This window comes from Leptonotus elevatus, chromosome 13 (genome assembly GCF_054856555.1).
Source record: "Leptonotus elevatus isolate MCC_2025b chromosome 13, RoL_Lele_1.0, whole genome shotgun sequence".
Taxonomy (NCBI): Eukaryota; Metazoa; Chordata; class Actinopteri; order Syngnathiformes; family Syngnathidae; genus Leptonotus; species Leptonotus elevatus.
In genome coordinates, this window is record NC_141251.1 from 9059315 (window position 1) to 9087192 (window position 27878).

The 27878-nt window shown below is 38.8% G+C and overlaps 1 protein-coding gene across 8 annotated transcripts in view; it reads right to left on the reverse strand.

Annotated features, from left to right (window-relative positions):
- The window catches only part of rims1a (regulating synaptic membrane exocytosis 1a), a 72006-nt gene that overhangs the window by 32296 nt on the left and 11832 nt on the right, over positions 1–27878 (reverse strand). For all 8 annotated transcript variants that reach the window (XM_086093451.1, XM_086093450.1, XM_086093454.1 and 5 more), the window contains exons 3-9: positions 23253–23463; positions 21323–21334; positions 10020–10288; positions 8273–8961; positions 1288–1328; positions 421–534; positions 226–325 (exon numbers count right to left, since the gene is read on the reverse strand). In XM_086093451.1, coding sequence (XP_085949577.1) covers positions 226–325; positions 421–534; positions 1288–1328; positions 8273–8961; positions 10020–10288; positions 21323–21334; positions 23253–23463 — 1436 coding nt within the window. The remainder of the gene's footprint in view (positions 1–225; positions 326–420; positions 535–1287; positions 1329–8272; positions 8962–10019; positions 10289–21322; positions 21335–23252; positions 23464–27878) is intronic.

Genomic DNA, 27878 nt, shown 5'->3' on the forward strand with positions numbered 1-27878 from the left:
CAAATAAGAGGCGGTCGTTAATCGAGCGTTAAAAAAATGAGTGCCATTAAAGACACTTTAAGTTAATGAGAAATTAACGCGATAATTTTGACACCCATAGCTAAGTGACATGAATACAATGTCTTTTAGATCAAATAAATAAATACTACATTTTTTTGTAGACTGTTGAAGACATGATTATTTGGGCTTCTTCTGTGTTTTTGAGCACTCGAAAGTTCAGTGTACCTGCTCTCAAATGCCCAACCACATCAGCCAGGCTGCCCTTCTTGACCTTGGTAATGAAGGCACCTAATCTCCCCGACTCTGTTATTCTACCTCCAACCACCTACAAAGAGAAAGAGGAATGCCATGAGGAACATGAAACCATATATTTTGTCTTGCATCAGTGTGTAGGCTGTATTTGTCCAATACCACCCTCACTTTCAATCCCAACAGAGCCCCAGCTTCTTTTGACATGGTTGTGCTCTTCTTACTAAGGGTGATTCTGCCAATCAGATGGTCACCTTCCTTGGATGGCTGCCAGGTTACAGGATGCTGCAACAAAAAACATATGCTTAACACCACCATGTATCTTTTTCATGTAAATATAAATATTAATTTCAAAATTAAAGGATAGTTGGTGCTTGCATAATTGCCTGTTAAAAATAGTAGTAGAAAAAATATATAATGATAATACAAATGTTTTTGTCTACAATGATAAAACCACGAGGAGCTCCGTCCGCCCCGCATGAAGTCAGCCGGCTGACGTCCACTTGGCGAAAAAATGCCCCGAATAAGATGTGGAGAGGAACGGGAGCAAAAATTAAGTTACAATGCTTACAAATAGATGGACTATTAGGTGTTAACTGAAAACTGCAGTTGTTTATTTACATTCAAACTCAGCTTGTTTGCATTCAAATGCAGCTTGGAGCAAATGTGAGTGGTATACATGCTGTGATCGCAAGATTACAATTACAGTATCCTGCCCATAGATATCTATTGTCCTATTGGTCTCAGAGTGGTCATTGTAGTCATCAAACTTGCACCATTATTTCATCTACAAACAGCTTCACACAACATGTGTAACAAAAGGGAACAAAACTATCTATCCACCTCCTGGAGGCTAAATTGAAATGTAAAGGAAGATCTTGTATATTTTAATTAGCAAATTATGTTTTTATTTTTCTACAATTGCATAGTTAATTATTTTAATTATTGTCATTTATGTATTATGTACATCACTTGGTTACAGTTGTGGCTGGTATATTGCTGTACAAATAAAGTTGAGTTGGGTAGAAAAATACTTACATGCCACACAGTGGGGTCATGAGGGTAGCATTCCCAGTCACCTGCAAGACAAAGATGGAAATCGATAAAGTAAAGGTGAGGTAACCTTTTCAATATACACCACAACTATAGACTTGACTGTGTAAGTCCTTCTTGCTAAATTCAGAACAATACCTTAATACCTTAACAATGTGATTACAATTTATTGAATATTCAGTCTTAGATATGTATATTTTTGCACTGGAAGCAGTATGAGAAAGACAAATGTACATATTGTCTTAGGACCTGCTTGTTACTAAATTAAACACACGCACACAAACACACATACAAACACTGATAGATAATGTACATTAACATGGGTCAAGGAAAACAGTGGAGAAATTGTAATTAATGGGTTACTTGATTAATCGACTTCCCTTTTATGTATCCACGTAAAAAAAGAAGACTACCGGTAATTAAGAAATGTAACCTCTCCATAGAGTAGTGGGACCTCTCCAATTCAGAATTTGACCAAAAATGTCAAGACAAAGTCACACGAGGCGACAAAATAGTCAGAATATTGTGCTTCATCATCTGTACTCAGTTTCTCAAATATGATAAAATCTACGTTTTGTGTTTTATTTTGTCTTTTTGTGCTATTTTGCAACACGTTTTTTTTTTCTAAAAATGGACCAGACTCAACAAAGGGTGTAAAGAAAAACACAGAAGATAAGAAGAATATACTCCAGAAGCCACTGAAACTAAAATAACTGTCCTTGTTTTCAGCAAAGTATGGTAGAGTCTATTATTATTTGTTTATGAAGCCATTTTTCATTTGTGAGTGGAAATCTTCACTCCGCTGTGTGTTCTGCACAATGTTCTGTTGTCTGGCTGAGTCTACAGTTGCATTTATTGCCTTGCTCAAGGGCACACTGATAGTCATCAGGACAGAGACTCACATCCCTTCAATACTTGGCTGCAATTATTTTCATCTGCAGTTCGAACCATCTCTTTCTGGTGCCATTTTACACTTTTGTCACATGTCATTAAACATTAGACAAACTTTTTTTTTTTTTTTGTTAAACTAGGAACTGTCAGGCAACCAATAAGTTCAATAAGCAGAACAGCTAAACTGTCTTGTGCTCAGTAAAAGTAGTAAATATCAAATCATGAGAGTTGTGGCACTCACAAGTCAATACATGAAAAGTGAGATCATATTGTCACTGTCATCAGTTGTCACTGATTCAATCATCCTTGATTTTATTGTCAACTGTCATGAGAAGCTCTGAACAAAATATATAATTTTTATTCAATGATGGAAAATATTATTCGGGGGGTTCTCCCAACTGTACTTTCTTCTGTACACATGTGCAGGGGGGTGCTGTTAAAATGTGTGCACCACTGCCACGCCATTGTTATGACATAAAATAAAATAAGAGTAAAACAGAAGCAATAGTCCCTAGGAGCAGGCAGACTATGAGGAGAATGGGTTGTGACAACTTATAGTGATATTATGTAATCTTAAAGCAAACTGAGTTCTCAGTTTCATAACTCATGCATGAATATAATTCTGTGCAGTGTTGGGCCACGTGGTTGAAAATTTTATGTTTGCAGTCATAAAAACGCCTAGCCATAGAGTCAGGACCCCGTGGATGGATTTAATTACATATTTGAGCATGTTACTAATACATGCAAACATATATAATATACAGTCTGGTCACAAGTGATTATCCAATCTGTAAACTGTCACAGGTTGCATTCAACACAATGCTGATGTTAGAGCAGTGGTTCTTAACCATGTTGGAGTTACTGCACGCCACCAGTTTCCTACGTGCATTCACCGAACCTGTCTTTATTGAAAAATAAAAATATTGAAAAATAAAATTGGACCCCCCCCACCCCCTCTTTTTTCCTGAAAACATAGGTATAGGATTTACTAGTGAACAAATCAAACTGGGAGAGTAATCAAATCTGGCTCTCTTCACCTTGAATTCAACAAGTGTTGTGTTCTTGTATTCCCCATTTCCATGCAGCTTAAAGGCACTGTCCGGAGTTTTGACTATTTTTTATTGTAATCAAACCGTTTCTGTTTGTAAACTAACAATTCAAAATGGACCCCTCCCATGGTTCAACCCATGCGAGCTCAATGCTCACCATTACCATGCTCCCAAAGCTGTTTTTTTAATTTTATTTTTTATGCTAGAGCATGCCGAAGGCTTTGATGACTGATGAGAATGCATGAAGCAACGGTAGTTATAACAAAAACGGCCAGCAGGTGGCAGCAGATATAAGAAATCAACCAGGGCCATGTTGCAAAAAGCTGTTTCCCCCACTGTTTTAAACAAATTTATAAATAATGATGAAACTTATATAGCTCTATTCTAATGCTAATTGCTGCAAAATGGAAACATAGAAATATATATTTTTCCTGATGAAAGAAGAGACTCTAATCTTTATTTTGGTAGGTTCCATGTTTTTATAGCAATAGAACACAATATTCTGTGGGCCTTGCAAAATCAGTCAAAATCCAGTAAAACAGCCGGGAGCGAACGGGATTGCTTCAGGGAAAATGGCTGGGAGTGAATGAGTTAAGGAAGTATTCCTTTAGTTTTACTAGATAGCTAGCTGTGCTGGACTGGAATTGCTAAACTTGGCATTGCAAATTATGCAGTTCAGACGCTGACTCCCATCACTTAACTCAACTCAACTATATTCATAGAGCACTTTAAAACAAACACCAGTGTTTTCTGAAGTTGGAACCCAGGGGCATTAGATACAAAAAAAACAGCAGAGGCCGCAGAAATGAACCCTGTGGAACACCATATGTTCCGTTATACATATGAAATCATATTGCACATATTTATATGTCCGGCCACTTGGTTATTTTGGTCAACAAAGTAGGAAGCGAATAAAATAATAAAGAAATCACATGACGTACCATTACAACAGTCACAAATTGAATACTGAGCACACCAATTTCTCTCCAATCAATGATAGCCAAGCGGGGCATGTCATCATGAATGACATGACTCGGGTGTGGACATTGACCTTGACCGAACCCCTGAGACTGTCTCGCCGAACCCCTGGGGTTTGATCGAACCCATGTTAAGAACCACTGTCTTAGAGACACTACTTTTCTATTTGTTTGACTTCAATAAAATTACAATTTCCGAGCCAAGCTATATTCATGTTAATTTAACATCTTTTAAAAATCGAAGCAAATGTCTATATTTGTCTATAATTGTGTGTGTGCTGTAGCGTGTTTATATATGACTCAAGACCACAATGGCAGATTGCAGTACACTCCTATGATTTCCAATCTGGTCAAGAATTCAACTTCTTACCTCCACAGATATAGCTTGAAACTTTTTTGTTGCACATCAGAAGAAACACAAACATTTGAACGGCCTTATGAAAAACAAAAACAAAAAAAACTACACCCATACATAGTAGATGGTAACATAAAATCTAATACAAGACAATAAAAGTAACAGAAAATGATGTAAAAGCATTGTGTGGAAATATCAATCAATCCTTCCATTTTCCGAGCCACTTTTTCCTCACAATAACGCATTAAATTTACTGCGGCAATATTTGCTTTTCAGTGTTTGACCTGGTAGTGTTTAAGAGGATGTTTTTACATAGCAGGCGCTATACTGTACATATAAGACTGACAGCATATTTGAGTGTGTGTGAGTGAGTGTTTCCATTGTGATCTCACAATGATTTTAAAAAGTCAAATGATTTAAAAGCCTGCATGCCTCTCGGCTGCCAGCAACCACATCTCATAATTGATCCTGTCTTAGACTCAAGCAAAAAAAAAAAAGAAGAAGCAGTGTCTCTCTGCCATGCTGGAGTGTAGACAGTAAAACCTGCTCTGACAAGAACTGCTCATTCTAAAGCTCCACTTGCTCAATGTCATAATGCTTGGTGTTGTATCTAAGTTTGACTTTTGCAGAATGCAGCAACAATCAGATACCGCAGGCTTGTGTAAGTTGGCACTGTTATTATTAAGTGTGACCTGAAATAATGGATCTGTCTGGTAAATGAATGCACTTTCTTGAATATACAGTGGAACCTCTGATATCAAAATTCCCTCAATTTCTAAAATATACAATTTGAAAATAATTGGGAATTTGAAGGCTATATATTGTGCATGTTTCTCCATATGTGCCTTTGTGTGACAGACACTCGCCACTAGTGTTGGAGTAGCATGGAATTGACCGTTTTATGAAAGAAATACAGGTTGTTTCATCTCAATATGTCACTTTATAACATATCTCAATAACTGTTGAAGATACGAAAACCCAATTTTTTTTTAGAAAACTAATCATCTTAAGTTTACGCTGCAAAAATGTGAACATAGTAATCCAAGAAATAATCATTTTATTAAACTTTTCAAAAATAATAATAATACTTGCGAACTTCTGCACATTTTTAAATTGTAAAATACAACTTGACGCCAGTCTCCACAAATATATGCAGTATAATTTGACTTATTAATGCTGAATTGTGTTATGGTGACTCCTTTTCACGTCGTTGAATGCTTTTATTTTGTTAAGTTCTTGGATGCACTGACGCCTCTCTACTAAAAGTTGCTGTGTAAAACATGCTTCACATCTAATGGTCAAGTGGCTTGGGGTCACTCCGAGTGACAAGACGGCGTCCATTCGGCTCTTGGCTCTCACAGGGGCGAAAGCCCATGGACACCTCTTGGAGCAACGGTTAGCTCGTTGCTAACAGCTAACCGAGTGCGTTCTTTCAAAGCAGAGAACGGGTGGAAGTGCTACACAGTCCAAATGGCTCCTTAGTTGAGGCTTTCCAAATAAGTTAAATGAGATATTAACGTGATCATTTTGACACCCATAGCCGAGTGACATGAATACAATGTATTTTTATTGTCCGTAGAAGTTAAACGCAGAATTGACATTTATTTGTCCGTGCGTCGTGATTTAGATCTGGATTTTCCAACTGATAATAATTACCATGTACAGAGGAGTAACTCTTCTTCAAAAACCGGAATTTGAACCTTAGCCCAAAAATTAACAGCATGGGAATGTATTGACGGCTAGGTTGCACGAGCAGTAACAAACTCAGTTCTTGCAAGCGTAATAAAATTAGTAATACTTTAATATGGCTCCATTTAGTTCTATTGCTGCTAGACGCTCAGCAATGAGCTCTAGTTCTAAAGAATGGTGAGCAATAGTGATGTGACATCACCCCACTTGGAAATAACAACGTTAGATCGTAAACAGCCGTGTCTTCTCGGGCTTGAGGACATAGTTTGCTATGTGAGGCCACACAAGGTCAACATTGAAATCAAATGGGGTCAAATGGACCTATCACAAACACACAAACATGCACACACATGTACACTCTCAGCGCAACTGTCACCACCAACTCACTCCCTCAGGGCCAAGCTGAAAACAATATAATATGACACTCAGCAAAGCATTTAGACACACACAAAAACGCACACAGTCTAACACACAGTTAACATGCACGCTGGTCACAATGACAGTCAGGCTGCTGGCTCTGGCCTGAAGCAAACATTCTGTATTAAAACCAACAAATGTGGTAAGCGCTGAAGTTCTTCTACAAGCAAGATGGACAGAGAACAAATGCTGCACTTAAAATCATTTACAAATTGAGCATGCTATTGAGAATCATGTGTTACTTGTGCATATTTAAAAGAAAATACAACAATAACTTCTCTGTTTTTGCAATATTACTGAAGGCAGATCAAGGTTATTTTAGCTAATGAAAACTGACAAAATCAACAAAAATTAAATAAAAAGAAACATGTTATGTTTATAAAACTAATTGTAACTGTAAATATAGTAGAAATGTTCTTTGTTTTTGGCTTTGTCGATTAATTTCATACGTGAGTTTTCGTAGTTTATTAAGAATTTATCAATTTTGGTATTAGGGCACTGTCATTCAGAAGAAGGAAAGTGAAACAGTCGTTTAGGAATTGCAGTTTAATTTTACTTTATTACACAATACTTAGTGACTTTTTTTTTAAAATCATGTGATCAACAAATACTCTGTTCCCAGTACTTGAATTTCTATGAATCCTTTGTTTGCTTGCCTGATGATTACACTAATTTTGGTTCTGAACTTTTCTAACTTGGTGTCGAGGCAGACACACTAAAGTTTGGCTATATTCCAATCAAACAGATGTTATTGGAATATCGGGGCTACAACACTTACAAAGCTTTACATTTTTGGGGAGAATGCTTCCAATATCAAAAATAGAGCTGTGTGATATAACAATATATATTGTAGTGCAATATAAAAATATCCACCGTACGTTATAACCCTTTATCGTTTAGATTGGCACATTAATGTGTGGGGTATTGGGTTAGCTCTGTTGCTACACTAATGTAGCATCTGAGACGGTAACAGTCATCCTTGTGCTTCACTCTCCAGGCATGACTAACTGATTACGCCCAATCTCAAACTGTTCTATTCATGTAACAGTTGGATTAAGCGTGGGTTGATTGGTCATGCCTGGAGAGCGGGTGCAGGATGACTGGCTAAAAAGGCTGTTGTGTCTTGCTGATCGCTTGTGAGCGGAGTTCAATATACAGAGTCTATGCAGTGTGCATGCGCTCCAAGAGAGAATACGAGTTTTTGTGTGACGAGGGAGATGTATGAAATATGAACAATGGTTTACATCACCCAGAAATACTCCACCGTTGACGGTACTACTAGAGGAGCTAGGATATAAAGATTGTTTATTGCACTACATTACAAAGTAAACTACAACAGTGTACACTCCTTGAAAACTAGTTGGGCGACTAGCAATTTTGGATGGTATTTTTCTGTGTATCTGTGAATCCATTTAATTTAAGTGTTTCATAACATACTAATTATTACTTTCTGATAGTGTTTGCAATGTTTAAGCGTCCTTTCAATGACAGATATGTTATCTCACGTCTGGGTGTCACACACACATGCCAGATGAGTGTGACAGTTTTTTTTATAAGGTGGATGGAAAATAGCACCGATTAAGAAGTCTTACCTCTCTCGCTCACACTTTCAATCTCAGCATCCTCACAACTGCTGTATTCAGGTGTGGTCCCTCCCTCCTCTTCTGAACTGCTGACACTGGTCTGCCTTTTGCCTCCAGCCCCCAACCCTCGCTTCGATTTGTAGGGTCTGGGTGGTGGTGGACGCAAAGATTCCGATTGATCTGAGCTGAGTGAATCATTGCGTAGCATGCTTTCAGCCTTGTTCCTTTTTGTTCGTCTCACTACATGCCCCGGCCCAGGGGCTGATCCGGGCCCTGAACTCAGAGGTTCTCTGAGTTGAGGGGGGTGGTCCTGTTGCGCAAGGGTGTGTTCACACAGTCCACCGACAGTCCTCTGTCCAGAAACAATACCATCCCTCACCTCCCCCGTACTTCCTGTTGCACTGCCTTGTACTGGTACAGGATGGCCCCGGCCTCCAGAAGGGACTGGCCCTGCTTGACGAGGGGGGCCACCACTGTGGCCCATGTGTTGGTAGCCCCCCTCTTGTGTCCGTTTCAACCCACCACTTTCACCAACTGGATCAATCTCCAAAGAACGTCCTTTTGTGAGCCGCCGACTTTCCCTGTGTTCCCTGGATTCACCCAGGAGGTCTCGGTCCATGGAAACCTGGGTTTGCAGCATGGGGTGGCCTGACCTGCGCTCGCCTCGTCCAGTTCCTCCTCCACCTCCTCCATTTCTCCTAGAAGAATGAATATGTAAATGGGGATCAAAAGAATAAAAAAAAAAACACATTCAAATTCAAATTATTTTTGGGTATGTTTTGGTAGATGCTTATCTAACTGCTATATCTTCTGTAGACCTAGTTTTCCTTTATACACATGAGAATTGAGGTCAGGTCATCAACTGTTCAAGCATTGTTCCATGATTTTATAACAAAAAGCATTGCCATCAATTTGGAAACATCCCAGAGATCCTCAGAGTTGATAGTAAGAGAATCTGTCTAAAGTCCAGATGAAAATCTCAACCAAATTGAAACCAAAATGTATCACATTACATTTAGTTAAATACTGTATATGAGTGGTGTAACGATTTGAATCAGAAAATCAATTTTGATTTAAAAGATGTGAGTGCATCAAATGGAACCGAATTGTTCCAGTTTAAAATTAATCAAGATATGTATCTAATTGTTTTTTTATTGGAGAGATATCTTGAATGAAAGAAATGTTTTCATTATACTGAACTGATATTGGATCAAATCATAATCCCGTGATGAATCAAACTGAATTGTTCCACTTTAAAATGAAACGTCATTGAATTGCATTGCACCCGATGTATCAAGATATGCATCGAATCGTCTTTTGCACACCCCTTTTATACAGTATCAAATACAATGCTACTTCGAGAGCAGAGGTTTGCAAAACCATCAATACAACGGCCCGTCATTGACGGATGCCCACCTTTCGGCGAGTGCTTTATGACGTGGCGCCGCATAAAAATATACGGACTGAGCACTGACTGAAGCAGGTTTATGTCCGTTGATCGGAGACGGTCCTTCACAGTCTGTGAAGTTTATTCAAGCCTTCGCGTCATAAAGCACTCGCCGAAAACACAGGAGCACTCACCAAAAAGTGGGCATTTGTCAATGACGGCTGTTGTGTTGACGGTTTTGCCCATCTCTGTTAGAGATGAGTTAAAAACATCAATTCAAAAAGTAAAGCTCTTTTCTTCTCAAAGCTTTAAAAAGGATTCTCAGGTGATTGTTATTGGTTTTAAATGCAGTTTGCTTACAAAACGTACGTGTCTCGTGGTGGTTCACTTCGTGAGCGGATGTCTGTTCCTGCTGTGCTCCCAGGTGCACTGGCTGAGTTGGGGTCTAAGGATGTTGTAGAGCCCGGAGGGGCTTGGGAGTGGGATCGGAGCTTCTTATCACCAAGGGTTTGGCACACAGATGGCTCACTGATGGCGGAACCGAGACCAGTGGGCTTTCCTGACGGACCGGTGAACCATTCGCCTGGCTTGGTCAGTATCTCCTGTTGTTTTCGGCAGTTATTACAAACCCAGATGACCTACAAAAATAACAGTCTTGATTCAGAGATTATACACAAACACTGACAAACGACTGTATTTTCTTTAACATGGGGCCCTATTGTCGTGCCCAGCCCAAGTCTAGCGCAAAGTGCAGTTTAACTATGCGCATGGGAAGAGTTTTTCTTTTGACAGGCACAGCTAGAAAAGGGGTGTTTGCATGTGCCGTTATTGGATGGAACGTTGTCAACTCCCGGACAATCGTAGCGGAATCCTTCATTTGCATTAAAATGAAGGGGTCCGTTTGGAACACACACCGTGCTTGACATTGCAGAAGCAAATTGACTCGCTTGTCTCTGAGGGATGAGATTGGCACGAACAAAGTGCAGGAAGGAAAACTGCTCGGCCGTGCAGGTGCCGTGGGCAATTCGAGACTGCCTTGCACCCCATTCAATCGTGCGTCCATGTGAGACCCGCACCCTAAATCTCACCCCAAGTTGTGACGTGCGGTCAGGGGGTGTCATTAAAATATTTTTAAGATGATAGTGATAATAATGTGTTCAATGAATTGATTTCTTCAATGATTCAGAGGGATTGTCCCACGTTGTTATATTTATGAAGGAAATACTACGACACACATCCGATCTGTCTGCCTACACCTCAATCAAGTCGAATGCACCAAAATCGTATTACACCACACAATAGACCTCCTTGGTCACCAAATTGCAAAATGTGCCGTAGGCCTGGTAGCTCGGAGCGTCAAAATGCCCAGGGAGGCGTAGCTCTTCTACCAAATTTACAAACACACCAGACTAGAGTAGCCCCAGCGTGAAAATTAAGATGCACTACTTTCTGCTACCAAATGCCAGATATACTGGGGGTACAGCAGCTGTGTCCGTCAGGACACCCAGAAAGGCGCAACACGGCCACAAACAAGGCAGACACCATTCTTGCGACGGCATTAAAATTGACAGAGGTGGGCACTTCCGTCTCCGTTCTCGTCGTTTCCGTCAAGAAGGACCGTCTGTACTGACCGGCATCGACGGACGAAAATCTGCTTCAGTCAGTTCTCAGTCCGTGTATTTTTTTTACAGGCTTCGGGTTATTAAGTACTCACCGAAAATGTGGGCATCCATCAACAATGGGGCTGACGGAGAGAAGGAATTGTCCACCTCTGAAAATTAAGATGTGACAGTTTTTACGCCAAATGTTCCTGTCTAGGAAAATAGAGTCCTCCTCAATGTACTGTATGTACTGTATAACTTTTCAAAAATGAACGTCAATACTGAACTGCAATAGATATCGACATTACAAACCACCATTTATAGAAGCTTCAGATGCTCTTAACATCAAAGAGGAAATGCCATATTGTATTTCTGGAGATCGGCACTGCAGCCAATGAGACGTTGAGAGAAAGGCTTTTATAAGATATTTCAGATCATGAACAAAGCAAAGCATGCTGGGAAGTGTGCGGTTTCACCGTCGGTAGAATAATTTCTGTATTCATTCTTTCACTTTTGAACTAACGAGACGAGGCACAATTGATTTTCTTTACAGTGAACGTATATCAAAATGAAAACTGTGACCACAAAACCGAGACACAAATGTGTGTGTAAATGATTTGTGCCCTGTGTCTGCATCTGCATCTACTCAATTGCAGGCCTGTTTTCATCAACTAGAACTATTTCCTGCTTTTGTGTCTAAGAATAATGGGAAATGTAGTCCTACTATCGTAATACTGCAGTCACAGGTGTTGGACCTAAGCTGAGCTTTCTAGCGGCATATTTTGTTACAAATGGGAGTGGTGCAATGTAAACGGAACAGCCAGCTCCCAATAGCTGCCGGGACAGAGCAAAAAAGGTTGGATAATTTTGAGTGCATAGTTTTGTTTAGCGCTGTTGAACTGACAATTAAGACAGCAAAACTGTCAACCAAGATAGTATTTTGGATTAGCTATAGTAACACAACACGACAAGATTGATCTAAGATTTAAAAGTCTGGTCAGTGGTCACCCAAACTGTAATGTAACTGGCTATAACACCATTCATTTAGCTTACATTTTATTTTTGCTATGTAATACCTTACTATGTAACGATGAAAATTGTCATTTGTTTCACTATAAACCAACTAAGTAGCCACATAAATTTTGTGATTGAATGAAAGGACAAAGGAGAGATGCAGATTTTGGTTAACTTGCCTTCCTTTCAGTAGTTTTAGCGACTTGCATACAGTATGATCTACAATTGTAAATTGCATGTTGAAATATGTCAGCTTTGGGAGATTATTCAGGCATGTTTCATTAATGACTGACGTTATAGAGTGTACACCACTTAATTCATTTAGAAAACAAATGGTGACAGATCAATAACTATTAGTTACAGCATTGACGGTTGATATTGATGACAGACGTGATTCCATCCCAGAATAGATATGATGAATCATTGTGTAAAAGAGGAAGCGCTGCACGAAGGCCCTGCAGCATGAGCGCAGTCGTAGTCATAAGCCCGGGTTTATATCAGATTCAGTGACGGAGGAAGTGTGGCTGGCCGGGAAATACAGACACACGGAGGATGGAGGAGGAGAGAGATGCGAGGTTAGAGTCAGTCCGTCTTCTCCAGCCACCAGGGTTCTCATTACTCCTGAACACTCCCCAATGACTATTTAAAGAGAGCTAAAATAAAACACTCTGCCGTCTGCCATACCCACCACCCCTTTTCCCCATCCTCTCCCTCCACTCACGCTCTCCCTCACCCCCTTCTCTTTCACTTCTCCCTCCTCCAGATTGCTTTTGATTAAAGCTACAAAAGCTGAGGAGAAAACAGCTTTACACCGACGCCGCAGCTATATTTATCCTGCCAAACAGCCCAGCACCACCAGGGAAAGCGGGAGAATGTGTTCAAATACACACACACACGCACACACACACAGAGACTCACGTGGGACATTATATATTTGTTGAAAACATCCTCCATGTGATTTATGATGTGTATTGGGGTCATATCGAAATATTTTAAATAAGTTTGAATTACAAGGGAGGGTATCATGAATTGATCAATAAAAACATTTAAAAAAACATATTCAGCGAACCACCGTTCATCACAGAAGATATGTTCCAGACCTAACTACAATATATCTGCAATTTAAAAAATAATGTAAAAAGTGTATTGGCAAGAAAGGTTGTCACATTCCTGGCCATTACTGTACGTAAATGCACTATAGCCAGGATGTGTGCAATAAAACCTGCTATGTATGTTATGTTAGGTGAATTGCGATATAGCGGGGGAACCTGTACGAAAGCACAATAGGGTGAGGAAGCACAGTAATACAACTACAGGAATATAAATGTGCATTATTACTCATTTCTGCAAAATGTAAAGCTTTTCAAGCATTCTGTTGTACAAGCGTTCAGATTTGAACTATTCAACTGCTTTCGCCTCTATCAATTATAGTGTACTTCACACCATCAGAGAAAATGTAGGTTACAGAAAAGACTTTTACACTTCAAGACGAAAAATAATTATTATGTTGTTGTTGTTTTTTAAATAATGCTGATGATTTTTAATAGCCAATCAGTTGCAGGGCACATATACACAAATAACCAGTCACTCGCATTCACAGCAGGATTTTGGAATGCAGGATGAAGCCGCAGTGCTACGAGAAAACTCGGGCAAGGGGCAAAAAAATTTGCAAACTCCACAAAGAGAGCCTGGATGCTTTGACTGTGAGGTTAGTATGTGAGTCTTCAGGTATGTATGCTGTGTACCTTTATTTAGCGATGTAGTGAGCTTTTCACACATCAAAAAGATCAGAATGCTGGAGATATGGTGTCATGAGCTACAACCCCTATAATCTCTAATATTAGACTACATTCCTGGTGAGGAACAGGCGAGGAAGTACTGTATAAGCACATAAATAGAAACAGATACACAAAAACAATGGTGACAATATCAAATACATACACGGCAACAATGAGCATATGCCGTTTGTGATCCACATACACACAATGCTGCAACAACTGCAGCAGCAGCGTGTCACATCACCGTAGTAAGATCCCCCTGAGATCAGTTTGTGAGTGAAGGCAAACTACAGAGAGAATAGCTTCTCCATAGATGGAAACTAGGACACAAAACCCGTGTGTGTTTGTTTGGCGTCCTGCAGCATCTGTGCCCGTGTGCGCCCATGTGTGTGTGTATATGTGTGTGTGCATGTAGTGGGGGGGTAAAGGAGGTCTGCACCCACATACAGTATGTGCATCACTGGTCATGTGTACTGTATATGAAATGTGTGGTGCTTGTGGATGGATTTCTTGGAGAGAACATGCAGTTTTCACCCACAATATATGGTTTAATTTTAAAAATCAATGACTTGATAAAATATTTTCGACATTGTTGAAGTGTATGTGCATGTGTATGAAATAAGATTCTGAGTATCTAATGCATGTTTAAAAAAAAAATCTAATCAGCAAATTAAATGACAGGATGCAAAAAAGCACACAAACACACAGTTCATTGCAGTAGCAAATTTCCACCCCTCTTCTGTAATTATATTCTATGGTGGCATCCTCATTAGAACAAAAGTGTATCTATTTTAGGGCTGAACAATGTATTGAAAATATATTGATATTGCAATATTGGCACATGAAATATGCATATCGCAAAGACATGCAATACGTTTCAAATGCTTTTATCTGAATTTGACTGGACAGACGCAAACTTAAATGTGCATTGCCATCCAATAGTTGAACATTATCTAGGGGAATTACAATTAATTAACTAAGAATACATTGAGCTTGCTTATTTTGTCACATGAAAAAAAATATATATATTTTATTAGATAATAAAAATGTAATTTATTTAGGTACATGTTAAATATCTATCTATCTATCTATCTATCTAGCTATCAACTTGCATATTGTTGTACTACTAGAATATCGTTGTAAGATGTTTTGCAGAAAGATTACTTTAATTTCCTTACTTTAATATGTCTCTTGCTCGCTACTCAAGTGAAGTTGCATAAAGGCTGTTAATGCCTTTTTTTTAATGTCTTGTGTTTTTTATAAAAGAAATGCTAAGTTAAAATGGAAATGTAAGTTTTTGTTTGAAATTGCCCCACAGAAAATGTTTTTACATCAGAAAATAGTTTGTTGCTATGCACAATGTGAATTTAAGAAATAGGAACTACATTTTTTTTTTTATGAATTAATTAGTCATTTAATATTAAGTAATATGATTTATTGTCTTTTTCGTATTTATAATTGCTCTTTAATCAAGTAAAAATATATTGTATTCGACTCATTGTAAAGCGTTTTGAGCATAATGGTGAAGAAGCACTATAAACTCAGACCATTTACCGTTTTTCCAAATATTTGATTATTTGATAGAATTTTCAGTAGAATACTCAAATACTAAAATATTCAATAGCTGCACCCCTAAAACTCTATTATATTGTCAAATTTGTATTGTTAAATTAAACCTTTGTTATGGTAACTGGGATTAACCTACAAAAAAAAACTGCTCCTCAATATTACAAAATTTGTAATCTCTAAATGGCCCCATCCTTACCTCTCCGAGCTCCTCCATCCCTATGCACCTGCCCGGTACCTGAGGTCAACGGACCAGACATTACTGGAGGTACCAAGGACTAAGCGGAGGCTCAGAAGGGACCGAGCCTTTTCGGTTGCCGGTCCCTTCCATTGGAACAACCTTCTGTTAAATATTACGCAATCCCCCTCTCTATCCACTTTTTAAACTCATCTTTTTCTTTGGCTTTTGACTCAGCATGAGACTCGGCATTGATTCAGTGTTTTGTGATGCCTGCTGTATTTTGTTAACTTATTGATATTTATTTTATTTACTTATATAGGATAAGGAAAGGGAAGGAAAGGAGACGGAGGCGGAGGTCGGAGACGGAGACGGAGGAGACGGGGAGAGGGGAGAGGGGAGAGGGGGTTATTTACTTACCTACTTCTTGGGTTATTAATTCATTACTATTTATTAAATTTACTGATTTACTTACCTACTATGATGTTTATTATTTTGTGTTACTTTGTTTTAGCTGTCATTTTCATGACAAATTTTTGCTCCATGTACAACACTTTACATGCAACAATGATCGTTTTAAAGTGCTTTATAAAAAAAAAAAACAGAGTTGAGTTGAGTTAACTTGTGTATACAAAAAAATAAGATTAATAAAACATTCAGATTAACAATCTCCTAATACTTTAATCAACTGATATTGTAAATATGGTCAAATTTCTATCCTAGTGCTTTGCTACCTTCTTTTAAGCTAACCAAACCAAAACAGTTGTGTACCATAAAGCTATGACAGTCCTGTTTTACCACCACAGTTTAACACAACCATGTTGTTACTAAGTATGAACGATCAAGTTGCAAGTTCCTATCACATAAAGTCACAATCTGCCTCTTACTGTATCGATCACCACAGTCATCAACAACATCCAGTGTGCACTCAAGCAGACATACTGTCATGTAACACTGCCAGGGTACATTACACTTTCTGCTAATGCTTCTGATCCAGCTAAAACACACCAAATACGTGCACTTACTTATCAGGTGATAAAAACACACACACACACATTTGGCCAAAAGAAAGAAAGGTAGGTGGAGGAGGAGGAGGTTGAGGGGTGGGAACAGGAAGTAGTAGCAGCCAATGACAGCTTGACGTATGGCACCGGCAGCATGCGACTGTGGGCGTCTATAAATCCTGAGCTAAAGATGAAAGACTGCCACAAAGGAGATTAGTGTCCACAGCAGCTAATGAGGTACTACATCAGCACACCGCAGCTCTCCCGCAACACAATCACACACACATACAGTGCATGTACAGTACATGTACAGTACACTTGCGCATACAGATAGATGGCTAATACACAGGAACGTTCGGTTAACGTGCAAGTCAAACAAATCATTCCCATAATTACTGTAGATCGTATAGTTTGCACGCTCCCATGAAAAAGTTACTTAGTAACTTTACTGGTTACTTGCTTTTAAAAGTAACACAGTTACTTTACTAATTACATTATTTTAAAAGTAACTAAATTAGATTATAACTTGCTTTAATAGTTACATTCAAGAAGATATCGACAAACCTGCTTCGCAAAAATAATACGCAGTTTTGCCCAAAAAATGGCATTTAAGTTAATCGGAATTGGGGCAGTGTAAATCTAACCGGAGTCCCTGTTGGTCAAGGTGTCACGAAAGTATCAAAAAAATGCATCATAAATAAGAAGAAAAAAGTCACATTTGGGGGGGGGGGGGGTTGTTTTAGAAAAACCAGCACATTACCATATTACTCCCACCTTCTTTAGCATGCTAAAGAAATTGGATAAACGGCAGTCATGCACCAAAAGTATAGAAGTAGCAGTCAGACAACTAATGTGTGAAGTACCGGTAGTACTAGTACTAGCATGCTGCTCCAAAACAAAACGCGGAGTTCCTTGCCTCTAACGTCACTTCACAAATGATTTATATAAACACTATATAACACAATATAAATAGCACCCAATAAAATTCAAAATAAACCATAATGTGATTGTGTAGTCCAACAGAAGACGAACGTATATGCCTGTGTCGACAGCAGGCTTACCTTATACGTAGCAGTGTGAATGTCATTATACTGCCGAATGTTTGTAATCCAGACAAAGAGATCATCTTCGCTTGCAGGATCTTTCTTTAACAAGTCCATTTGCCCTTTCAATTTAATATATTCGTGCACTAAAGCAAAGTAAGTCGCAAAACAAATCACAAGGGAATTAAACGCTCTTACATGCACACAACAGTAAGTCAAGTTGTGGAAGTGGAATAAAATATTGAATGAATGAATGAATGAATGAACGAAATGTAATAATCCAATGTTTTAATCACTCCGGTGTGATCATACTGTATGTTTCCCAGTGCATATGTGTACTTATGCTATCTTATGGTAATGGACAGCAAAAAGCAGAAGAAAGATGGCCCCCTTATGACCAGTCAATGAGAGACGCACGTGGAGGCGGACACAACTCGTGAGACTGGCAATCAATAGTAATCATGAGCCGCTGTGGCATTAACAGGAGATGGCACATCGCTCAGGCTTTTTCTACTGTGTTGTGCCGCGACACAAAGCAGCACATCATTTCTGAGTTGGATCAATAGACATTTGCAACACATTTTTGAGATATTTCAACCTTAATAGCACATTCCTGTCATCACTAGATTAATTTTTGTCAAGGGGTTAGCCATCCAAAGTTTTCAGTGTGGTAGTTTACTTGCATCGGGTTCAGAGGCTTTCAATGAAACGGATTTAACAGATCAGCTCTGTAGCAGTAGGAGAGTGAGACACTCTGAGGTCTTCTGAGAAAATCTGTGAAAGCTTGAGACAGACTAGTTTCTGAGCCCACAACACCTCCCCAGGGGCAGCAGCACACATCATGGCAGCCATTTACAATACCTCACAATACAGTAGAGCAATGGAATTAATATATAAAGAAACTCAGAGGATTCATTTCTAAATACAAAACTAACATATGGTGCTCTGCAACCTTTGAATACATTTTAGAAACGCCCAATGATTTATGTTTCTATGGTTTTGTTAACAGACCAACAACGTACTCCCCAGAAACATTTGACACTTCACTAACAAATACAGTTTCAACACTTATGTACTGTACATTCTAATGTACAGTACACTGTTGTTTCATATTTGACTTAGTTCTGTTTTCATTATATTACCCATCCAGTAGTGTCTTTTTTTTAAGCTGAGGTCTCCTTGACCCCGCAAAGTGAACTTTCTAAAGCGAATGTTCAGTGAGAGAGTGAGTGCTCTTTGCTAATTACATTCACAATGTGTGTGCATGGCTATATCTCTGTCCATTACTCATCAAATTAAAGTCTTGATTCAGTTTGTCCTATAGAGATTTTCTACAATGCACACACAAAAGCCTCCTGAATCTATCGTTATGCCGTAAGATATAGGTCATAGGTATAAATCAGAGGTGGGGATTCCGTCAATATTCACGGAAAGTAAATATACACTTAGCAGGTGTGCTAACTTCCTCTCTCTTCTGGATGTGTCCAAATACTGACAGCTGACAGTTGGAAGTGCTCAGGTGACTACAGACCGGGATAATGTTTTCCTCCTGTTGTAATTTCCTCATTATTGCTGCATTCATGTAAGCATTAGGTTAGTGCTCAGTTTGCTTATTTGACATCAGGCGCATTGTTAGACAGCTAAGGGGTCCTTCGGTGAGCCATTTTACCTCAGGCGGGTTATTGAATAGCTAAGGGATCCTAAAAATGGTAAGTAATGAGTATGTTGGTCGTGCGTGCCAAATGACCAAATATACTGCAACAAGGCTGGAGTCCTTCTGCTTTCTTGAACCCGAACCCAGTTCTTCGTGGTAATTGGTGAATATTAATCGTCTTCTCTTGTTCTACATCCGTAGGTCATGTAAATTTGTCATGATCTGTGTTTTGTTTTGGTTGTTTTTTGTTGTTTTCCTTGTGTCTCCCTTTGTCAATGTCTCATCAAGTTTTATCATGTCCACCTGTGCTTGTCATCCCGGGGCTGTCGTTGTCTCATCAGTTGGTGTGTATTCCGTTCCCTGCTGTCCTTTATTCCTGGTCGGTTCATTGTACATGTCATGTTCTTGCTACGTTGTGTTCCTTGTGTGCTTGTTACTTTGAATTTGGACTCTGCTGATTTAGGTTCTTTACGATACTCAAGTAGCCTAACTTGTTTGCTTTTTTTGTTCAATTAAATTTCTTTTTTGAAACCCATACCCGCCTCTATGCCTTTGGGTCCACATCAACAATGAAACCTGACATAAAATAGTCTTCAATCACTTCAATGTTCACAAAAAAAACAGTAAACTACACAAAAACTGCATTGTTCTTGAGTCAGTGTATTGTTGAAGTCAAGCATTACCGGTATTTATTTTAATTGCTTCAACAAGCCTACGATCAACCAAAACCGTGTCGCCATTGCAAGAGTGTGGACGGTTCTTTACAGAGGACGACAACAAAGCACTCTTGGGCAAGTGCTGGTTTGGCTGTTTTCCCAAGGGAAGGTTGCCAAGTAAGGTCCTCAACCTGCCTCAACTGTACAAGCAGATGATGCTGCTAAGTGCATGTCTGCCACCGGTCAGTGGTATCATACAAGGTCATTCAGTATAACTATGTACACTAAACCAAGGAAATTACAAGAATAAGTAGTGTTTCAAATATTAAATGATTTTTAATGTCTATGTATGCTTAGTTAAGGATTTGGGTTGTTCCTTTGCAGACGACATCTATAGCTAGACGGAAAGCTATACTATACTAAAACCAGAGAGCTGTCTATGAGGTAAAAAGACAAGCAATTGGTTAAGACACAAACATTGTAGAGCAGAGTAGAGCCGGGTGGATTTGTTGGTGGAGACGGGGCTAAAGAGTATAGTAAAGTAAAGTAGAGTAGAGTAGAGCAGAGTAGGGTAGATATCGTCGGTGAAAACGAGGTTTAAGAGTCCTAGTGGTTCAAAACTTCCTCCATTTATGGATGATGGCAGCCACTGCGCTCAGTGAGACCCTCAAAGCAGCAGAAATTTGTCTGTACCTTTCTCCATATCAGATATGGGCCTCAAGACATTCTTATCTTAGAGAAAAACTGTCAGTTGCTTCTAATTTATGATTGGTCTGTGTGCTGTAATGAACTTTTATCTGTGGGACTTTTTACATTTAAGTGTGTGTGTGTGTCGTTCCAAATCACATCCGACCCAATGGATTTACCACATGTGGACACCAATTAATCTGTAGAAACATTTTAATGATGGTCAGTGGAAACGAGACTGTGATTATGTGCAAACGTGTAATTTCTTGTTTTTTTGTTTTTTTTTATAATTTTGCTAAAATCTTGAAAAAAAAATGTTTTTCAATATGTCATTAAGGTGTGTGCTAGTGAAAAAAGATATTAATCCATTTTGGAATATGGCCGAAAAATTTTTTTTGGAAGAACAGATATATTAATACAATCCTATGTCCTACTTAAAAATATTTGTCACACATGGGTTTCTTTTTCAAAAACAAAAAATCAGTACTCACCACTTTGTCCTCCTTCAGCCCAGTCAGCCATACATGTATAATGAAAAAAAGTGAGAAACACAGTCAGGGTTAATGTTGCACATAGAAAGTTGGTTTACGTTTAAAAAAAAAACTGAAAAACTAAACAACTTCTTTAAACAAGTAACAAAATAGGGTACAAGCCACCTCTGTGATACTGTTCATATTTCTTACCAATCTCCAAGTGAAATGTGTGTAACAGTGAACTTTCCACCAATGAATAAAACTGCCACCCACCCAATCATACCACCTGGGACCCCATGGCAGGCAATAATTATAGTACACTTTTGGGTGTGTGTTTAAGTCTGTGTGGGATCATTAAATGCCTCACCGGGAGCATAGGAGGGACCGAGAGGACACACCACTTATTTCAGTGGAAGTTGTAACGCCTTTTACTAACACACACCTCTCCCCTGCTGTGTGTTTATAGGGCACCTCTGCACCCCTGGGAGACCCAGACAGAGTGGGAGACTACCCCCTCCATCCACAGCTCAGTGTAATGCCCAATTAACCTTTTGCAGCTTCTGCCTGGGTCTGAGTATTGACACTGTGGTGGGATCACACATAAACAAACAGTATGACTATATCAAATATACTGTAAGAAATACAGTATAACAGCAATAAACACAAATGTTATGGCACATGGGTGAGGTCAGGTGGATTGACGCTGCGATGGAGACTATGACCTGTGATTACTCATACATACCCATTCAACATTCAAGTTATTGTGACTTTTAAATTGCACATTGCACCTTACCTGCCACAAAATTGTGGACAGTTACAAAAAAAGATCTAAGAAAAGTGTTGGATCAAAATTAGGGATGAGCAAATACTGATACCAGCCCACGGTATGAAGCCGATGCCAGAGGAGATTGGCGGCATGGCTCAGTGGTAGAATGGAGGTCTCCCATCTGTGAGGTTGTGGCTTTGATCCTCACTCTGCAGATACTGCAGGCGCAGTATCCGACTATTGGTGTGTGAATGGGTGAATGTGAGGCATTGTAAAGCGCCTTGGGCACCAAATGGTGCAGCTAAAGCGTTATATAAAAAGCAGTCCATTTACCAGCCTTATTTCAAGGTATCGGGTACTCTAGAAGGATGCTGACGCCAGATGCTTAAAACAAAAAAAAATCTGACATACAATAAGTCTTCCTTTCCAATAGTTGGTGCTCCACTGCGGTTGTTGTTTAACAAATTGGTGAATCATCATATCCGCCAGAATAACAGAAAGGTCTTTGCCCAGAATTATCTGCCATTATGTTACCAGTAATTTTAATTTTATGTATCATAAATAAAACAAAAACATATTGTGCAATATTTTAAAACGTGTATCTTTATAGCAAAAGAGGCATCATTGTCGATTTTCATCCGCATTTTTTTTCCACCGGGTATTTGTTTATTTATTCTAAATAAAGGTTTCCTTCACAGAAGCAGATCTTGAAAATGTCAATTTAATGGATGCATGCAATGTCGCTGGCCACTTCATTGGGTACAATGACACAATCTACTGAAATCCAATATAACTACAACAAACTGCCGTAATAAAGATACTTAGTTTGATTAATACTGTCAGAAAACATAATGACATTGGTAATCATATGTCACTACTCGTGGTGTTGATGTAGCCTTAACCATACTGTATGTTGTTATTAATCTCTATAGCTCGATAAAGCTGTTCAATATTTCGTAAGAATTTGGGCTGGTTTTAATATATTGACAGCATCAGGAAGGGTGACCACTTTATTAAGATTTGGTTGAGCTTCTGTGCACATTTATTGAGCTGACTATTTCATACAAGGAGTCTCAACTGAAAGTTAATTGCTTTGTAGATTTGAAGATTATAGTACAACATGGACACACACACACACATGACTCAAAACAGAAGCAACAAAATGGTTTGCCCCTATCTCACCGTATTGGATCGAAGCGAGACCCTCCCTCCGCAGCGGGCACAAAACTTGGTCTGGCAGTACGAGCACAAGTTCCCACAACCATCTGCAAACTTGGTCTTCTGGCAGATGCCGCAGGTTGGAGCATCGTCTCGGTGAACTGCTGAGCCTGCTGCAGCTGTGGCCTGCCTGATCACCGTCTCCCTGTAGCTGGAAAGCTGCTGCTGGATGCCCCTGGGACATATAAAATGTTTAGTGAGTGCTGGATGAAATGTAGAAATATGTCAAAGGGAGCTTAGGGAAACGTTTATAGACACGCATTCAGCTGGAAACCAGAAGATGCCACTCTGGTTGATGTAACACAATTGCTACTTTTATGAAATAAATTAATGATTTTTCAGTCAGACAGGACACTTCAACAACCCTTGACATAAAACGAGCAGTGATTGACAGCAGAGGTTCCCACTTAGAAAAGAAAAACTAGTTTGGTTGAGAAAGACGTAAAAAGATGTTTCACGTAAAGTTTCCTGCACTCAAGACATTTTTTGTGTACATTGCACACTGCATCTATCTCAGATAGGCATGGGCCAATATTCAATTCTGATAGTATGAAAACCGTAAGCAAAATTATAGCGGTATCCCAGTATTAAAATTACAGCTCTAAAAACACTTTTTTTTTTTTTATATATTTGGGTAATTAAAAACTGTTTGTTTTTTCCCCATTGAAAACCTTCTATTATTCATTCATTCGTGCATTCAAACAAACAATATGTAGAACAGAAGAAACAGGTACCATGTTACGTTTAAATAAATTAAATAAACATTGTTCTTCTGTGTAAGTCACAGTGCCCCGTTACTGGTGAGCTATTTTAAGAAACAGACCCATGGGCTACTCATGTTGTTCTTGGGGCGAACCGTTATCCGCTGGCATCATTTAATTATTTAAGAAGAATCCAACAGAACAAAAAGGCATCCATGTTTGGAGTGACTCTTTTTCCTTGCTTCTTCCCTCCTCCTCCTTACCTAACTAACCCCTTCCTTCTCTGTTGGCCGAGAAGAAGAGGGGGGAAAACTTAATTGGAAACAATTAACTTCAAAGAGGCAGCTCTTCACTGATCTCTGCAAGAAACCAATCATATTGTGCCCTACTCTGACAAAAAAAGAAAAAAGAAGAGCTCATTATCGGTGACAGCGAGTATTAGCGGTTATTGAAACCTAGACTTTTTAAAACCAATCATTGGCCAATGCCTAATCTGAAGGACTCAATAATTAATTTTTGCAACACATTATTGGTGGGCAATGCTGGAAAAATAATCAGTGGCAGCAAGAAAAACTCAACTGAAACTGTTCTGCTCAGGAAAAAACACTGCATTAAAGCCAACCAATACAACAGCATTCTGTTTTAATTGTCTGTTTTGAAACAATCTAATATATGTCCACGCAGTTCAAGATGCTTTGTAGACAACAAATCTCTTCTGATAAATAAAGGAAAAGACCATCATTTTATCAAAGGTGTTATGGGTAGATTCATCGAATTTCACCTTGTGCAAACTGAGATATCTGGGAAGATAACGGAAAACAGACAGAATAGGAGTGAAATGATAAAAGAATGATGTCAACAACAAATACATCCATGTTAGTGTATTTTATTCAGTTGATTGTATGTAGGTGAAAGGGCAGTGACGGGGAGGTCAAATGAGGAAAAATAACTATGGGATGGCAGGTGGGAGAATTTGTGAAGAAGAAAAAAAAGGACATTGGGTGAGAGAAGAAGTCTAGAAAGAAGGAAATGAGATGAATAAAAATAACAATAAACAGCTAAGGGCTTCAGGGTCGAAAGAAATGTAAAAGAAAAACACTTAACAAAAACTAAGAAAAAGAGGGAACAAAGATTGAACAAGAGAAATAAAAATGTTGCTGTAACCTCATTGCCCCGTGTCTGTTCTATTTCGAGATCTGAAAGGACAATCTGATTTTCATTTTTATTTGACTGCCACATCTATATATAGTTTTATACATTTTACAGGTTGTTACACGAAAGCTAACTGACTTACACAAATGTATTGTATCAACTTCAAGAAGGCCCGTTCAGTCACCGCAGTACATTTTTCCATTTGATTGTTTTATATTTAAGGCCTTGAAGTGTTTTTCATCCAAATATTTACTGTACGTTAATTCACCTTGCGTGCCTGAACCCCACACTTGCAATCTTTTTGGATTAAACTCCCCTAGCTCAACGGAATACAGTGAACCTCCCTCTTTGGAAAAAACAGAATTTGTTTACTGTAAAACTATTTACGGTACATACAAATTGGGGACCCTGTGGTCCTACACCCTCCCATTAAAACAGCTGTTGCTGCACTGCAGGATTTACTACCAGATCTATCGCTTTCTCACGGTGCATGAAAGTCTGAAGATGGTGGAGGCATGACAACAACGAATAATATGTGCTGTGCTCTCTGTGAAAACTTTATAACCATTATCTCGTCAAACTCTCTCCCAACTTTTGACTACCATCTCTGTTAAGCTTTTCCACATCTCTGTTAGTTGTCTATGAAAAGGTAACAAAAGATTTAACAAACAACTCATTTGTTTCCAACAATGGTTTTGGATGAGAATCTGGATCGTCACTTTAAGCACAATCATGATAAAACACATTCGGAAAAGACCTTCTGCTTAACATTCGGTACTTGTGTCCAAAATAAGGCAAATAAAAAGACAAAGCCCCACAGTCCTTGCGGTTCATTAGCGCTACAAAGCCAAATATTGGCACATTGTGTCTACACTCCTGAGCTTTTAGAAAGGCAGGTTGGCATGTCGTTGGGATTCAGAGCCGGCTTCAGCTATTCCCTGTTCGGTTTTGGTCCTCTGTGGCCTATATCAGTCATTCCCCTTGTACTTGGATCAACATTCAAATAGGAAGTAGACGCAAATCACAAAATGAAAATTTGGTGAAACAGGAATTCACCTAATAGACATTTACAACCTAGAAATCCTAAAAGTGAAATTTGATGATTTGAATCACATCACTTGATGCCACATCTGATGTGAGTCGTTCACAACGCTTCCATTATGTCTAACAATTTGTCTTTCTCTGGGAGTTTTGTTTTTTTGTGCATGTAAATCACATCCACCCACACTCATTTTAGCACATTGTTATTTGCAGCAAATACTTTAGCACCTTTTTTGAAACAGTATCTGAACTTTTGAAACTTGCATTGTGCTATGATGCACCACAATTCACACATTCCACATTCTTTTGCACCAGAGGGGTATGTTTAAAACAAATATTATGCTGTAATCTTACAGTATTATTTGTCTGACATTTTGAAACATTATTCCCAATCCCTACATGAAAAGAATGTCCATTTCATTTAAACAGACAAAGCATAATTATAAAATAATGTGGAAAAAACAGCCATGTTATGTCTGTATTCACAATTCAAAACAAGTCCCATGTGTCTATAACATGTACAAGACCTACTTTAGTTTTTGTCAAGTCAAGAATTGCAGCCAAGTTTCGCCCTTTTTCTTTAGCCTTGCTGAAATCAGCCTGTTTGATGGAGCAACTTTTCTCACTCAATTCACCTCCTGCTCAACCTGCCCCCTCTTGCAAGTGGCCAATTCCGCAGAAATGCAGCACAGTCTGAAGAAAAAAGCAAGCGCACAAAAGCGTCCATTGTCGGGCTGTAACTAATGATTATTTTAATAATAATTAGTACCAGTGGTTAGGACCTGAGTCAGCCAAATGACATTGACATTTGTTGAAGTTCAGGCAGAGTGCTTTATTTTGTTTCACTAAGAACAGGGGTTTACTTCTTTTTACACTTCTTTGACAATTTCCAATCAGAATTTTCTGTGATGTGACTCACCTTTAGAAATGTGTCATTGCAATGTTTTTGTATTTTAAAATTAAACAGAGTTCACTTTTTTTTTTAGAGATACTTGTTTGACTATTAAATCATTTGCTCCCAAAAACAAAACAAAAAACTTCTATTTTAAACATTGTCATGGTTCCAAAAACATATTTGTGTTTTTTATGTTAGAGCATACAGAAGGATTTGATGCAGCCTCTGACCTGAAGAGATTGCTTAAAGCAATGGTAGTTATTACAAAAAACGGCCAGCAGTTGGCAGCAGAGTATAAGAGTGCAGTGTTTTCAACAGATTTGTGAATAATGATGAAACTTAGCTATATTCTAGTGTTAATTGCTGCAAAACGGAAAAAGATGCAAACATACTTTTTTTTCCTGATGAAAGAAGAGACTTTCTTTTAATAGGTTCCATCTTTTTATAGCAATAGAACACAATATTCTGTGGGCCTTGCAAAATCAATCAAAATCCACTAAAACAGCCGGGGGGCGAAGGGGGTTGCTTCAGTGAAAATGGCTGGGAGTGAATGAGTTAAAAGTGATACATTACAGTAAAAGTGTGTCCTACAGTGCAATTAAAAAAAATGTTTTATGGTGATTCCATTTCTGTTTTATATAGAAAATCGTTTTCAAAATGTTACCAAATCTCAGGTCGACCAACGGCTCAGAACAGATTGTATTGGACCTTATAGGTTTCACTGTACATATACTGTATAATACATGCTGTGGCCATATGGAGGCTGGCACATGCAGACTCTCTCGCCTGCTCTATCAAGCG